The 16,838-nt window shown below is 48.3% G+C and overlaps 1 protein-coding gene across 4 annotated transcripts; it reads left to right on the top strand.

Moving 5' to 3' along the window:
• Nucleotides 1–272: 272 nt before the first annotated feature.
• pcif1 (phosphorylated CTD interacting factor 1) lies at nucleotides 273–16,392 on the top strand. 4 transcript variants are annotated; one of them, XM_061291265.1, is made up of 16 exons: nucleotides 273–430; nucleotides 2,311–2,473; nucleotides 2,610–2,734; nucleotides 7,462–7,587; nucleotides 7,657–7,793; nucleotides 8,754–8,908; nucleotides 9,567–9,714; nucleotides 9,792–9,875; nucleotides 9,937–10,036; nucleotides 10,506–10,665; nucleotides 10,756–10,946; nucleotides 11,368–11,454; nucleotides 11,546–11,730; nucleotides 11,793–11,886; nucleotides 13,725–13,900; nucleotides 14,762–16,392. In XM_061291265.1, exons 2-16 carry the CDS (start codon nucleotides 2,347–2,349, stop codon nucleotides 15,075–15,077), a joined length of 2,211 nt encoding a protein of 736 aa, XP_061147249.1. In that variant the 5' UTR covers nucleotides 273–430; nucleotides 2,311–2,346; the 3' UTR covers nucleotides 15,078–16,392. The 4 variants fall into 4 exon arrangements, with proteins under 4 accessions (XP_061147249.1, XP_061147248.1, XP_061147246.1 ...); XM_061291264.1 differs by having other exon boundaries at nucleotides 8,697–8,908; XM_061291262.1 differs by having other exon boundaries at nucleotides 7,462–7,793.
• Nucleotides 16,393–16,838: the final 446 nt, after the last annotated feature.

Below are 16,838 nucleotides of genomic sequence, written 5' to 3'. Positions count from 1 at the left end.
AATTATTTTTTTGCTCTTGCGGTTCTTCAGTTTTATTTAACATACAAACATAACACCAAGAATGCTACGATAGGTTTCATTTATTGAAACACTTGTTCTGTGATTTTTTGCTCTTGCAGTTTTCGTAGAAAAAATTCGATAGAAAGACCTCCCGTAATACCCACGATATTTAATTTAATTTGTGTCTGATTGTATTTCTCTATGTGCAACTGTGACCTCCTGCGCGATCTAAGGTGGGGGGGGGGGGCGTCGACCTCTTCGACATGGCGTCCGGGGCGTGACAGACCAGAACGGGAAGCGTGTCGGTGAGCGCGCATGCGTAGTCGCGCTTTTCTCTCCCCTGTAAAGATGTCTGAGCAGCCAGGGAGGGAGCGGAGGAGCACAAATCGACAGACAGAGCCCGCGACTCGTAGCCGTTCAAAGATTCCAGGTAAGGCAAGATGGCTCGCTAGAGCTGCCCCGACGCTACCCGAACGCGTTAGAACCTTCCGGCTTTGAATTGAACCCCAGAAAATCCTCGCACGGGGGCCCTGTCACCACGAAAGCCTCAAAAGGGTGCGCGGGACGCGAGACGCTGTGGCAGGGGCGTGTCCGCCATCTTGTCTGAGCACAAGCGGCGCCCAAACGCCAGCGTCTCCCGACGGACAAGATGGCAGCCAACCGGCCCGATACTATTGCTGAGTCCGAGCCGCGCGCGTCAACCGGGCGGGCGGCGAATCAAAGATCAGGACGGTTTCCTGCGCGTTTTGTCCTCCCCCTTCCCTGCCTTTCGCCGTTCACTTCTGGCTAGTTTCCTCCTCGTCGTTCTCCTTTTTTGGCGATGAAAACTGCTCTGCGCATGCGTGTGACAATGGCGCTCATTTCTGTGCAAGCAAAACAACAATTGAGCAAACCTTTTCACTTGGCCTTTTAACCGAATTCCGGGGTCTCCACAGCGGTGCGGTTGTGTTGCGATGGTTCGGAACTGAGGTGATCAAAGGACGGCGTTGCTGTTGCCTGACGCTCGGCTGGCGGGTTATAGCGCTTTTTTCTTTCGCCTTGAATAGCCCTGACATTCAAGACGTCCTTTTGCTATGAACGCGAGTCTGCAAAATGCCTTTATATACTACACACGTTAAAAAAAAAAAGGGAAGCAAAGAAAATACTCACGCTGATGCAACAGTGTTAGTTGGACCTCTTTGACGTATGCACAGTCTGAGTACTCCAGCGGACGGTCGCATCTCGTGGACACAAGTAGACTCCCACAACTAGGTTAAAATCATGAGCCTCTCTAAGTATTGCATGTCCATAACTTCATTCAAAAGTCAGACATTTGAAATTGGCAGTGCAAACCCATAGTTTGATTCAATTTCTGGTTTGTCAGAAAAAGGCCAATCATTGTTTACCCAGGTCACCCAAACGAGCTTTAAGGAAAAACACTTGAAGTCAAACCACAGCTGTAAATTGGTAACACAAAATACCACAAATTATACATGCTGGTACTTGTATGTGCAAAATGTATGCAAGGGGGAAGTGATAATAAGCAGAAAATGGGTTTCAATTGAACGGAACGTTACATTTTAATGTACCACCCTTGAATTGTATTGCACTGCTTTTATGATTATGAGAGCTGCACGCCAAGTTGAAATCTGTTTTTGGCTGATGTGAGTCCTTCCGTAGGCGGCACAGTGGAGCACTGCATGTCCACCTCACAGTTCAGAGATTGTGGGTTCAATTCCACCTCCCTATGTGGAGTTTGCATGTTCTCCCTGTGCCTGGGTGGGTTTTCTCCAGGTTTTCTGGTTTCTTCTCACATCCCAAAAACATGCTTGGAAGGGTGATTGAGCACTCCAAATTGCCCATAGGTGTGAGTTTGATTTGGCTTTTACCCAGCGGACGAGGTGCAAACCAATGTTGTAAGCAGAGACTACAACTAGGCGCCAGGTGCTTGCACTACCGATCTGTTTACATACTTGCGGAGACAGTATCCAAAAGAACCCAAGCAAGTCAGCCAGAGTCCTGGTGGACGCTAGCTCCACGCTAAAACAACCCGTCGTAATACTGTCATTGAAAGGCAAGCCGACCGGGGGGAGGCACTGACTTCTTCTCTTACTAAAGATGTGTTTGATGTGTTCCACATGGGGGAAATTGTCACAAATGTACAAATTCGTCTTAAAAAAAACACATGTAAGGAAGAAGAATTGCCATAAAATCGTGATTGGAATTTTATTTAGAAAAAATGCTGCTATGATATTTTTGCTATATCGCCCACCCTCATTGTGTTTTGTTTTTGGGATCGGTTTGACGGTGTTGTCTTTGGTGCGGCGTCAGGTCAACCGATGCGCTTGTGACGGACGAACAGCCGTGATGTCCAACGAGAGCCGGGCATCGCTGAAGGGGGAGGGGGCCATGGTGCATTCTCCCGGTGCCTCGGGTGCCTCGCACGTCCGGCCTCTCTCGCCTTCGACCGCCGCCAAGCCACCCGAATTGCCAGGTGCACGCCATCTCTCTCACCCTCACGCGGATCACTCTCGCTGCTGTCTCTGTGTCTGTCTCGCTTGTCTGTACCTCTGTCCGTTTCATGCCCCTGTCCTGAGTGTCTTGCGCGTCTGCCGGGCCTCTCCCTGCAGATGAGCTGATCCAGGCGGGCTGGTCCAAGTGCTGGTCTCGGCGGGAGAACCGTCCGTACTACTTCAACAGATTCACCAACCAAAGCCTGTGGGAGGTGCCGGTGTTGGGCCAGCATGACGTCATTGTGAGTGGCCAATAATGAGTGGCCGTGGCAAATAGTGCACACCCCTACCTGAAAATCCTTCGACCCGCCAAGAGTCATCGACACCAGGGTCCGTACTGAACTGCCACCCAGGTTAGGAGAGTCCAAAAATTATAAACCCAAATTGGATGACGTTGACTCATTCCGCCTTTATAACCCTAATATTCTAGTCTTTAATCCACTGACAAGATAGGAAACGGGTAACGCTTGCGCGTCAGTGTCTCTCTTCTAGTCAACTTCCGCGTTTCATCTGTGACATGTAACGAGTCATATGATGGGAGTCAAAGGTGGTTTGGGTCAAGTGCGGCTGAAAATGGGTGGATTTGGCGCCGCAATATCCCATTACCGTGTCTCGAAAAAGCGTCTTATTTTGGCCTTTAATCTGCCAAAGTCCAGATGACGTTGACGATTCTTTTGCAAAGGGCTAGTATGGTCGTCGCTTGTTTGACACAGAAAGGTGTCAGTCCCCCATCATTTTGTATTCCTTGATAATCAACCTGTTGTTCGCTGCTATATACAGTGCCTTGCGAAAGTATTCGGCCCCCTGGAACCTTTCAACATTTCGCGACATTTTAGGCTTCAAACATAAAGATATACCGTTTTTTTCCGTGTATAGTGCGCCCCCATGTATAGTACGCACCCCTAACAATGGCATGCTGATGCTGGAAAAAAGCTTGTACCCATGTATAATACGCACCCAATTTTTATGAATTTTTTTTAATTTTTAAAAAAATTTTTTTTTTTTTTTTTTTAAGTCCCAAAGATCGTCACACACGCAGGGAGGCAATGGGTCCCATTTTTATAGTCTTTGGTATGGTCTTAACTAGGCTGGATGTAATTTTTTTTGTTGGCGTTGATTTCTCCGACTGCCCGTAAACGCACCACCGCGCTCCGTGCGCATGGAGCGTGTTTGAAGTGAACAGCAGAGAAGAAAGGAACAAGTCAAAGTGTTGTGAAATAAAATATTACCTGTAATACGGATTTAGGTAGAGAACTGAACTCTCGCTCTTTATATAGCTGACGTGTCTTGCTCATCCGTTCTGCGCATCTGTAATGGCGGCCTCCGTATGATATCCGGTTTGCGTGTGTGCGAGAGCGAGAGAGAGCGAGAGAGAGAGAGAGAGCGCGCGAGAGAACGCTCAACCGTAGCGCGCCGCCGACCGCCCAACTGCACCGGGCTGGTCGATTGTGACAGAGCCGTCGCTGAAATTTAGAAGATATTTTTAAAGTCCTGATGTACTTTCTAAAATTTAAGTGGACCTCAGTGCGCACTGCGCAGGGAGCTTAATTTGGTGCGGTCGCGCAACCGCAGCGCGCCGGGCGCTCACTGTCGCATTGCTTAAAGAGCGCCTTTGTGTTTTAGGATGAACAGCAGAGACCAAAGGAACAAGGCAAAGTGTTGTGAAATAAAATATTACCTGTAATACGCATTTTGTTATTTGCTGATTGAAACTGCTAATTAAACTGTGAATTGAAACTAATAGGAAGAAAACAACTCTCGCTCTTTATATAGCTGACGTGTCTTGCGCATCCGTTCTGTGCATTTTATTTCACAACACTTTGCCTTTCTTCTCTGCTGTTCACTTCAAACACGCTCCATGCGACCGCAATGCTCTCGTATCAGACGCTTGCTCGATCACCTGCTCGTTTGCTGTCCCGTGCGCGCACGAAGCGCGGTGGTGCGTTTATGGGCAGTCGGAGAAATCAACGCCAACAAAAAAAATTACATCCAGCCTAGTTAAGACCATACCAAAGACTATAAAAATGGGACCCATTGCCTCCCTGCGTGTGTGACGATCATTGGGACTTAAAAAAAGAAAAAAAAAAAAAAATTAAAAAAAAAAAATTTTTTTTTTTTTTTGTACCCATGTATAATGCGCACCCCGGATTTTAGGACAATAAATTAGTAAAATTTTGCGCACTATACACGGAAAAAAACGGTAAAAGTTTAATTTTTTGTCAAGAACAACAAGTGGGACACAAGCGTGAAGTGGAACAAAATTTATTGGATAATTTAAACTTTTTTTAACAAATAAAAAACTGAAAAGTGGGGCGTGCAATATTATTCGGCCCCCTTGCGCTAATACTTTGTAGCGCCACCTTTTCCTGCAATTACAGCTGCAAGTCGCTTGGGGTATGTCTCAGTTTTGCACATCGAGAGACTGGAATTCTTGCCCATTCTTACTTGCAAAACAGCTCAAGCTCAGTGAGGTTGGATGGAGAGCGTTTGTGAACAGCAGTCTTCAGCTCTTTCCACAGATTCTCGATTGGATTCAGGTCTGGACTTTGACTTGGCCATTCTAACACCTGGATACGTCTATTTGTGAACCATTCCATTGTAGATTTGGCTTTATGTTTTGGATGATTGCCCTGTTGAAAGATAAATCTCCGTCCCAGTCTCAGGTCTTTTGCAGACTCCAACAGGTTTTCTTCCAGAATGGTCCTGTATTTGGTTCCATCCATCTTTCCATCAATTTTAGCCATCTTCCCTGTCCCTGCTGAAGAAAAGCAGGCCCAAACCATGATGCTGCCACCACCATGTTTGCAAGTGGGGATGGCGTGTTCAGGGTGATTAGCTGTGTTGGTTTTACGGCAAACATATCGTTTTGCATTGTGGCCAAAAAGTTCGATTTTGGTTTAATCTGACCAGAGCACCTTCTTCCACATTTGGTGTGTCTCTCAGGTGGCTTGTGGCAAATTTCAAAAGAGACTTTTTATGGATATCTTTGAGAAATTACTTTCTTCTTGCCACTGTTCAATAAAGGCCAGATTTGTGCAGTGCACGGCTGATTGTTGTCCTATGGACAGACTCTCCCACCTCAGCTGTAGTTCTCTGCAGTTCATCCAGAGTGATCATGGGCCTCTTGGCTGCATCTCTGATCAGTCTTCTCCTTGTTTGAGATGAAAGTTTGGAGGGACGGCCGGGTCTTGGTAGATTTGCAGTGGTCTGATACTCCTTCCATTTCAATATAATTGCTTGCACAGTGCTCCTTGAGATGTTTAAAGCTTGGGAAATCTCTTTGTATCCAAATTCTGCTTTAAACTTCTCCACAACAGTATCTCGGACCTGCCTGGTGTGTTCCTTTGTCTTCATGGTTCTCTCTGCGCTTTAAACAGAACCATGAGACTTTCAAAGAGCAGGTGCATTTATACGGAGACTTGATTACACACAGGTGCATTCTATTTATCGTCATCAGTCATTTAGGACAACATTGGATCATTCAAAGATCCTCACTGAACTTCTGGAGTGAGTTTGCTGCACTGAAAGTAAAGGGGCCGAATACCGTTTTTTCCGTGTATAATGTGTGAAATTTAACAAATTTATTGTCCTAAAATCTGGGGTGCGCATTATACATGGGTACAATTTATTGACCGACAAAGACGTGGAACAAAAAGGCAGGGTGACATTACCAAAGACAGGAACAGAAACCAAACAGACATCATGACAGTAACACATGCAATGATCCGACGGTGAGCGAGGGGCAGACAGGACTAAAATACAAAACACGTTACATTGATTGAGGTGACACAGGAAGGGAGAGGCGACGCGGACAGAAACTATGGCAACCTAGACACATAGCAAAACTGGGGACGAGACATGACAAATCTCCCTTGAAATAAAATTTGAAATCACCTTTCTTCTTGTTTGTTGTCAATCGCGCATCGCATTCAGCCATCCTCCCCAACTTAGTCAGTAAAATTCATAATTGACGACACATCGTTTGATGCGATGGTGCAATCCTTGATGGTGTGTTATTGTCAAATATTGTTCGTTTTTTAATCTCCATCGCGGACCAGACGTCATACCGAGGCAGTATAACTGCGCATGCGCACTATGGGTCAGCTGCGCAGAACGGATGCGCAAGACACGTCAGCTATTTACTAATGAGCGATGAATGTGATAGTTTAATACAATCAGCAAATAACAAAATGCGTATTACAGGTAATAATTTATTTCACAACACTTTGCCTTGTTCCTTTCGTCTCTGCTGTTCACTTCAAACACGCTCCATACGACCGCAATGCTCTCGTATCAGACGCTTGCTCGATCACCTGCTCGTTTGCTGTCACAATGTACACACAAATCCGAAACATTTGTTGCGGGTCCGAGTCACGACGAGGGGCAAGTTTTGGTTTCCAAGGGTGTTTTTATTCCTCTTCAACGTCTCTCCCATACAGAGCTGCCTTTTTCACGTTCGCACGCCTTTTTCACATGTCCGCACTGATCGCGGTGGTGCCTTTACGGGCAGTCGGAGAAATCAACGCCAACAAAAAAAATTACATCCAGCCTAGTTAAGACCATACCAAAGACTATAAAAATGGGACCCATTACCTCCCTGCGTGTGTGACGATCATTGGGACTTAAAAAACCTAAAACAAATTGGGTGCGTATTATACATGGGTACAGGCTTTTTTCCAGCATCAACATCCCATTTTTAGGGTACGTATTATACATGGGGGCGCATTATACACGGTAAAAAAACGGTAATATTGCGCGCCCCACTTTTCAGTTTTTTATTTGTTAAAAAAGTTTAAATTATCCAATAAATTCCGTTCCACTTCACGATTGTGTCCCACTTGTTGTTAATTCTTGACAAAAAATTATCTTTATGTTTGAAGCCTGAAATGTGGCAAAATGTTGAAAGGTTCAAGGGGGCCAAATTCTTTCGCAAGGCACTGTATGTGTGCATGTGTGTGTCTGCGTGCAGTCTGATCCTTTAGGCCTGAACGCCGCTCCGGCAGAGGGCGCAGACGGTAACCTTGGCAACGGCCAGAGGAAGAGGCGCAGCTCTGAGGAGCAGGCGGCCGGGCCCAACAGCCTGAAACGGGCCAAGGTAAACTCAGCGGGGACTTTTGTTGGAAACATGTCCTCTCTCATGATCCGCGTGTCCCGTCCCATTCAGGCCGAGCCCACCACGCCCATCTCGCCCAGCGTGCCTGGTGCAAAGCCCTGGTGCGCTGCACCTGATGACAAACGAGGCACGGCGGCTGTGGCGCCCGGCACGCCGAGCCCCACCCCTGCGATCTACAAGCCGACTGCGTAAGTCATAATGTTGGGCGGCAACCCGCGGGTACTGTCGGGCAGCGCTCCTCAATCTTTGCACGGCGAGCGGAACCCCAAAACTACATGGTTTGTACTCCGAGCACCGCTCCAATGAGCGAACACCGTCGCACGATCAAGTGGCCTGAGAATGGGGATAAAACAGAGAAGAAATACTAATCTCGTATCAGTTTCCGAAAACCTTTTATTTGTATTACGCCAAAATATATTAAAAAACGCAAAGAATGATACTATAACAAAGGTGTTTCTAAACAACATTGCAGAGGATAAAAATAAGCATTGCACTTAGAGCAATAAATAAAATACTTAGCTCTCAAAGTAGAATCAATTAAAATGTGGCGCAGGTTTGACTCGTCAAAAGTCAGGCAAATATTCTCGGAGGTTGAGAGCCGTCCGTCCTCAATTCCGCCGTATTGCGCAAAGGCTCAATTCAAACGGGCCCTCACCAAGTTGAAGCCAAAACAGTGTGCAAAGCGCGGGCGAGCGCTCAGTCAAGCGGAGGTTTGTGGGGCATTTGGGTTTCCTCCTGACATGTGGCGCCGGGGATCACAACCGCTTTGTGCGTTACTGTCGACCTCAACATACCACCGCCGACGTTTCCGGACACCCAGATAGTACGTCGCACCCCCTCGTGCGTTTTACACTGGGGATGGCCGGCAGATTTTGGCGTGCCGATAGCCATCCTCTTCTTTGAGTGGCTGGACCCGATTTGTATGCACCGCTTGTGTGCAGCCACCAACATTAACCGACTTTGGCCGGCATGCTGGCCGCTTTCTCCACGACGCCGTTTCACGCGTACAACGCATTTAGCCGCTTTAATTGACGGAGGAAAATTTACTGGCACGAGTATCACGTGCATCATTGCCTTGTCGTTTTTTGCAGTGCAAGCAACGTAGGGCTTCACTTGGTTATGTCGTGCATGTGTGTGTGCTGCCCCAGCATCTACTGGGATCTGGACATCCAGACCAACGCCGTCATCAGAGAGCAACAACCCGCCCAGCACCTGCCCCCCCATCCCGAGATCGAGCTGCAGAGAGCTCAGCTGGTCACCAAACTCAGACAACACTACCATGAGCTCTGTCACCAGAGAGAAGGTGCGCACGCACACACAAACACGGCATCCCGCTCCACAAAGCGATATAGACGTCAAAGTCGCAACTTGTTGATTGTCGGACGAATCGGCACTGCTTCATTTCCAGACCTCGTGGAAAAACTTGCCATTTTTCCGTTTTGCCATGAAAGCAAGGCTGAAAGTCGTATCTATTATTTTTTGGGAAGGGCTAACAATTTTCCCACATATGCTCCAGACCAATTTGGAAAGGGAAGCCTCGCGAATTCCTCTTCCTAGCTCGGCTTGCTTTTATTTTGTGTCCTTCCATGTAAGAACATTGTAAAGGAGAAGTGAATGGCCCTCTTCAGCAAATGCCCGCGGAGAAAAGTTCTGCCATTGGGCAAAGGAGGAGCCAGTGGTATCAAAGTCTTGGAAAGATAAAGTGATGATGAAAATCATGATTGGTGGCAGCCTTAACAAAAAAAACTTGTACTAAAAGAAATGCAAAGTTTTAGCCAAAGTCCGTCTTGCTCGTTTTCCTTTGCAATGCAAAAAGTGCATATGAAATTCAAGCTTGCTGTGGCGCGGGACGTTAAGTCTTGCGCGTCTCGAACGGAGCGCCGAGTGACTTAGGCCAAGGACGCCGACTCGGTCGTCCGGCGTGGCTCTGGCCTTTGACTTGGCGCGTGCGCCGGCGCCAGGCATCGACCCACCTCGGGAGTCATTCAACCGCTGGCTGTTGGAGAGGAAAGTGCTGGACAAAGGTTGGGACCCTATGTTGCCCAGCGACTGCGAGCCTGTCATCTCGCCGTCCATGTTCCGAGAGGTCATGAACGACATCCCCATCAGGTTGCGAGCGCCGCCGTTGGTGACCAATGTCCCGAAATGACCGACGTCCCGAAATGACCTTTTGTGGTGTCCGGCAGGCTGTCTCGGATCAAATACAAGGAGGAGGCCCGCAAGCTTCTCTTCAAGTACGCCGAAGCGGCCAAGAAGATGATCGACTCCAGGCGCGTGACGTTTCCGACTTCCACCCTTTGGCCGCCTTGCCGCTGACACTTTCTGTTGTAGGAATGCCAGCCCGGAGAGCAGGAAGGTGGTCAAGTGGAACGCCGAAGACACCATGAGCTGGTTGCGCAGGGACCACTCAGCCAGCAAGGAGGACTACATGGTACGGCTGCCCACGTGTGCGTGTGATTGTGTGTGTGTGCTTTTGTCCTTCTCTCTCTTTCTGAAGCACCCTCTCTCCTTTTCTGCTCTCATCCTCGCTCTGTCTTCTTCTGCATTTGCCGGCATCAAGCAGAAACTGCAATACGAAAATGTACCTTTCGCCACTATTGGTCAGTGGCCATGTGTGGCTTCAGAACGCTTTGCGCCTTTTGGGGCTCTGCTGAAAGTGACAGCCGCCCATTTTCTTTCTTCCTTCCTCTCGCTTTGCCTTTGGACAAACCAAGCGATGACAGTAGCCGAGCTTGGCACTAGTAAAACGTTGGGGCTATCATGCTCGAGACCTCCAGGCGTTTGAGGTCTGAATGGGCGCGAGGGAGAGCAAAGGGAACTACTCTGCATGTCGCAAATGTGGCTTCAATGCCATTGCACGCGCGCGCTTGCTGAAGAGTGCCCTGGCCTCGTTGGCGCAGGACCGTCTGGAGCACCTCCGACAGCAGTGCGGTCCTCACGTAACGGCTGTGGCCAAAGACTCTGTGGAGGGGATCTGCGCCAAGATCTATCAGTTGTCGTCTGACTACTGCAGGCGCCTTCGACACACGCACCTCAGCCTGCTGCAAGACCCGCCCGCAGGTACTCGGTACACAAGTCCAATTGTTGGGAATGGTGTAAAGTGGCCAAGGGCTAATGTCTGCTGCAAAAACCTTTGTGTTGCGTGTTCAGATGCGTCCGCCTCCTCCTCGTCTCCCCCTACGCTGCCAGCATCGTCCCGTCTGGTGTACTGTTACCCGTTGCGTTTGGCGCAGCCGTCGCCGTCACTCCCGCGTGTGGAGCTTCATTTTGAGAATGACGTGGCCTGCCTGCGATTCCGAGGGGAGATGGTCAAAGTCAACAGGGGACACTTCAGCAAGCTGGTCGGTACTCAAAGCTGCGGGCACCCTTGGCAAGAGTAGTTTAGGAAAAGTGACCAAAACCACTCACCCTAAAGTCACGCCCTTACTCGGCAACTAATCGAAGAGCAAATTTGTCGAGCGCTCTTCTTGTGCCGTCGATTGTTGGACTTCACCTTGGCTGAGTGCCTCTCAGCAATGAAGGTTTTCTACTAGAGCGCCCACCTTATTATAGGACACATAGAAACTAACTCGGTGCTAACTCGGTCACTCAATGCTCATCTGTCTGTGCATTTGCAATCGTGTTGTGTTTTGCAATGAAGGGATGGAAATGAAATCACCTGGTTGTTGTTTTTTCACCCTCTGTTTCATTGGTTAATTGACAGATAAATCGATCGAGGCTACTCTCAGCCTTAATACGCCGCTGGTGTGCGTGTGTGCGTAGGAGCTGCTGTACAGGTACAGCTGCATCGACGACTCTCGCTTCGAGAAGTTCCTGTCCAGGGTTTGGTGCCTGCTCAAGCGATACCAGGTCAGCCGCGCGCCAATCAAACTTGCCGGCGTTTCCAATCCAACGTTCGCAAGGATGACGACGCCCGCTTGCCGCGTGTCCGCGTGTGCAGGTGATGTTTGGCAGCAGCGCCAATGATGGCGCCGGCCTGCAGGGGGCGCTGCCAGTGTCTGTGTTTGAGGCTTTGAATCGCCACTTTGCTGTTTCTTTTGAGTGTTTTGCCTCGCCGCTTAACTGCTACTACAAGCAGTTCTGCTCCGCCTTCCCCGACACCGATGGCTACTTTGGATCCCGAGGGTGAGGCGCTTGTGGCCGCTCATGTGTGCTCATGTGTTTAGTAATTGCGTGTGCCTTCGCAGGCCGTTCCTGTCCTTCCGTCCCGTCAGCGGCTCGTTTGAAGCCAACCCGCCATTCTGCGAAGAGCTGATGGATGCCATGGTGGCACACTTTGAGGTGATTTGGAGTCGCAAACATTGAAGCCAGCAAGCGGCTGTGTGGGCACCCGAAACGCCAGAATAGGCCCGAGGCGTCCAAATTCTGCCAGATAGACCATTTTATGGAGACTGGCATGGACTCCTATCTTAGATGTGCCCTGAAAATTGCCTGCCCTTCCAATTTTGAAAGTTCTTCTCCTGATGAAACTTGCACTCCCTTCCATTTGTAGTTAAATTCATGATGGATTTTTTTTCCTTTTCTGGGGTTGTGTGTGTGTGTGGGGGGGGGGATTGTGTGTGGGTGTAAAGACAACTTATTTGAGCCAGCAGCTAAGAAAAAATGTAGGTGAGCCTGCAGCTCAGAAAAAGCACAAATGGCAGAAGGGCGTCTGTGTCGACAGTGGCAAGAACGTTGCCAAATGCTGTTGCGCTGAGAAACATCTTGTCAGGTCTAAATACCATCAGAGATTTATTTACACGCTGGAAACAAAGAGGAGAAGACAACCAGTATTCCTTTTGCTCACGAGGAGAATTAGGTAGAAGGCCCAGTTCACAGTCCTCCACCAATTCTGGACTTCCCCCACCGCTCTCTCCTCTTTTTATTTTGGGTTGCCCTGGTTACAAGAGGCGTTGCTACACTAAAGGGAGGGGAGAGTGTGACTGTAGCAACGCTGTTCAGCTAGCTAATAATGTTGTGTGGTGCGAGTTAGCCGATCCGTGACCCCAGGGATGCAGAGTCTGTTCTTAGGTGGATGGCAGCCTCGTTCCCGGCTGCAATCTCCAAACCTGGATGCCGTGTCCCTGTAAAACATTGCTCTAGACTTTCTTGCTACATTTCACACAATAATAATAATGAGTAAATAATCAGATACCTCTCATGCATACACTCCAACAAACGTTAAGTAGATGTGAGATAACTTGCATGAAGTCTATTTAAACAAACATTGAGTAAATATGGGATAACTAAAAACCTGTCTCGGACAACAATTAAAAGAGAAAGAACTTCTCTTGAACTCTGTTCATAACTAGTGAGGGCCTCTCACAGATAAGAAAAGGAAGGGAGTATAGGAACTCCCTAAGGCTAAGTGGCAGATATGTTGGCTTGAGCGAAGATATGTGACCTCCGGTTTCAGGCCGACCAGCGCTTCAGCAAAACTAATTATTCTAACACATCTGTCCTGCAAAATACTGTCTGCAGAAGACACAATTTCTTTTAAATGCAGCAACCGACATTGGGTATGATTTAAAAAAAAAAAAATTTTTAGCCCCTTGCTCTATTTTCAGCCATTTCCTTGATTCTTCTTTTGGGATGTATCCACTTGCAAAGCCCACATGATTCTCAGTTTTGAGAGGAGGTTTTCAGATATACATTTGCAATGGGGCATATCAGTCATGGTGCCATCATCATTTCTGTCTGGCTGAGCCCAGGGGGGCGTAAGCACATGCAAATGTGCACGTCGCCGTGTTGGTGGAATAAAAACTCTCTGGGACCATGTCTTTTGAGGCCTGTTTTGTTCATTTTGCAACGTATTACTTGCGTTGCACCTACGGGTGACGTAGCGCTAAGTCGGTTCTCATTGACCCAGGCGATGGCATGATGACGTACGAACCGACTGACGAGCCCGTCGCTGTGAATTTGTAACATTATACATGAAATGTCATACTTGAGATGAAAAGACACTATTTCGCAACCAGTTGGTTACAGTCGACGTCAGGCCGGCCAGTGTTGGAAATGTAGCCTCGTTATGTTTGAGAAATGAGCATTAGCATACCATTTGATGGCACGCTCAATCAAGGGGGTTGGGGGGCATGAAAACCTCGCTGACGTGGCCGGCTGTGTGCGTGTCACCCACCCAGGACCTTCTGGAGCAGTCCGGCGAGCCGCTGTCTTTCATCGTCTTCGTCCCCGAGTGGCGAGACCCTGTGACACCGGCTCTGGGCCGCATGGAGGCCAGCCGGTTCCTGCGCCACCAAATGAGCGTGCCTGCCTACGAACACGAGTACCGCTCCGGAACGCAGCACATCTGCAAAAGGTGCCAAACGCAAGCCATTGCTCACCATTCTTCCAAACAACTTTGCATGCTGCCGCCTAACCCGTCGTTGGAAATCCAGAAATTTCCCCACGAAAGGGCTTTTTTGGTTTTCGGCCCAAGCGGAATGCTACGATGGCGCGAGCAAAGGCCTCGAGCGCTCCGGCTGGGCTGACTGCTGAGAAAGGCCAGCACTGTCTGAGCCAACCGATTACCTGGAAGCACGCTAAAATTTGACTGAGAAAAAGAAAAGAAATCCAAACACGCGGTTAGGGTAGTGCTTCCTCCGTGGGGGAATGAACCTGAAAATGCCCCGCCTTGATCACCAGGACCGCTCATATTGCACACGTTGCTCAGAGAGAACTTGCCGTTTGGCAGCGACATACGGAAAGAACGTCACCTTAATTCATTATGGTGGTTTTCTAAGCATCAAGGCACCAAAAAATAAGTTGCTACATATGTTTGATAAATGAACCTGTCAGCGCAATGTTGTGCTCCCGATGATCAGAATTGTGTCAGTTACTCCAAAATTGGCATCGCTCAAGCCGCCCTCGCTAAAAGCAACAATCTGTCTATTTCGGAAGGTCCGCACACGGTGGTGGCCCAATGGGGCTCTGTGGTTTCCCTCACTGGCTAAAGCAAAGCTTGACTCATACAAGCAGGCCTGAGGGAAGGCTATTTCAAACGTGCAGTCAAATGCTGTAGACTCTTAATGGGGGTTCTGACGGGGACAAAGCCACCGTTTTGGACAAGCGCTTAGCTAAGAACCCTATGAAAGAAATCGTTCAAATCAACACTGGACCCAACTTTCCCGTGGGGGAGGCTGGCTGAATTAAGTTTAAGTACATGCGTGTGTGTGTACAGGGAGGAGATGTACTACCGGGCAGTCCACGGCACAGCGGTGCTTTTCCTTCAGAATGCGGCGGGCTTTGCCAAGTGGCCTCCCACGCCGGAGCGGCTGGCCGAGCTGACGGCGTCCTACCGGCCCTCGCGCTCCACCCCTGCCGCCGGTCCGCCTCCGTTAGCCTCCGCAGGCCCCGCCCACCATCTCCCAGCCGACCGAGACTCGTCCGCCCTCAACAAGGCTGGCGACAGGGTGAGCGATGCGCACGCATCGCCAGGTGGCCATGACAAGAACAACAACGGTGGCAGTCCGCAGGACAAAATGGCCGCCGTCTAAAGGCAGGCACATGCCAGAGCGCTCTGCGATACAGGCTAGTCATGTAACGTCTGGGCATTGGTTGGCAAGGCAGCTATCGCATTCTTTATTTCTCGGATGGCCAGTTTAAGTTTGAAACGGACGTCTCGGCCGGCATCAACAAGCAGCCCGGCCCCCCTTTTGCACGTGTGCTGTTGCACACACGCCTTTCTCGAGCCCAGAAAAAGAAAACCACCTTCACGGAAGTGCTGGCCTGCGTTTTAAAGCAATTGTCGCCAACATCCGAACACAAGAAACCGTAGCGGCTGCGCTTGGGCCATTAAATGTCTCTGCAGTCTGCATCAAACGGGCCACGCACGCACTGCCATGCCTGCAGATCTGACCAATTTAGTCATTTTCCAACGACTGACAGGCCAAGGTCGGTGTGGCAACAAGTAACTATGCTCACTTCAAAAGAGATCATTGCCGAAAATGAACGTAGCCCCGAACGGGAATGAGGATGCGCACCAACCGATTGGTCGCCCGCCTGCCTGCCCTGTAAATGCTGTACAGCAAAGGTCATGCTCAGTGGGGGCTTGTCATCGTTTCTGTATCACAATGTTTACCATAGTTTGTTCCAAACTAAACCAAAGTGTTGAGAAGAAAAGACAAGTCTATATATTGTAAACGTACTGAAAGAAGTGTTTGATAGTCAACCCAGCAAGTTTTTTCTTTTATGTGGTGAACTCGAACGCAGCACCTGTGCTTACATGAAAGGTTTTCTTTTCGCAAGGACAAGCTGAACGAGATGCAAAAATGACTTTTGTCCCCTTGTAAAAACAACAATTTATCCAATGAAGTCTAGATTTTTTACAAGAGTTTTCACAAGTAACAAAGAGAAAGTCGTATGTGACAGTTTTGTGTTGTGAGCGTTTGTCATCTTGTGATTTTTTTTTTAATCCAAATGATGCCAATCAGCTCTTTGTTCTTTTTTAAATTGGGCCTGCTTGGCTAAGCGCAACAAGTACGTGCTTGTACATAGTAAAACGTGGGACTGCAGAATGCGCTACGAACAAAATGCAGTTTGAGTTTCAGTAAAGTTATATTCCATCCTTGGGCACTTGTCCTCTTTTTAGACAGCAAATTGTCACTTTTGAATCAAAATGTTATTAATAGAAATAAATGAACTATCCTTGTGTGTATACGATGGTTGCTTTTAGTCGGTACAATGAATAACCAAAATCCGGCGAAAATTGACACTCGTTATAATAAATAAAAATGGTTGATGAATGTAAGATACAGCGTGTAGTGCAAAGTTGAAGTTATCCACGAACAATATGAGAATTCTTTCACACCATGTCTGATTTGTTTTATTTATTATATAAATCACTCACACACACACACCGTCAAATGCAGGAATCTAATTCCTAGAGCCTGCACACAAGACAGGGGTATCACTGCACCAGGGGTGTCAAACTCGTTTTTTTCACGTGCCGCATTGTAGTCATAGATTCTTTCGGAGGGCTATTATGACTGTCAACCCAAATAAATGTATGAGCACCTCATATACAGTAAAAGCAACAAAACAAACTGACAAATCATACGAGTAAAACTGGTCAAATATTAAAAAAAATGATATTATTGAAAGTGAAGACAATTTGCAATTCTAGTAATGACATGTATTTGATGCACAAATTGTTTTCGCGGCCACATAAAGTGATGTGGCGGGCTGTATCTGGCCCCCGGGCCTTGAGTTTGACACCAGTGCACTACACCATCAGCCATCCCAAGTAGCAGGTCTGA

This window comes from Syngnathus typhle, linkage group LG11 (genome assembly GCF_033458585.1).
Source record: "Syngnathus typhle isolate RoL2023-S1 ecotype Sweden linkage group LG11, RoL_Styp_1.0, whole genome shotgun sequence".
Lineage (NCBI taxonomy): Eukaryota > Metazoa > Chordata > Actinopteri > Syngnathiformes > Syngnathidae > Syngnathus > Syngnathus typhle.
This window is presented reverse-complemented; position numbering and strand designations above follow the sequence as displayed.

Coding starts and splice junctions, on each gene's coding strand:
- pcif1 (XM_061291262.1), top strand. CDS start 2,347: ATGTCCAACGAGAGCCGGGCATCGCTGAAGGGGGAGGGGGCCATGGTG. Junction 11,455..11,545: donor GCCTGCTCAAGCGATACCAG/GTCAGCCGCGCG, acceptor CCGCGTGTGCAG/GTGATGTTTGGCAGCAGCGC. Junction 13,901..14,761: donor ACGCAGCACATCTGCAAAAG/GTGCCAAACGCA, acceptor GTGTGTGTACAG/GGAGGAGATGTACTACCGGG.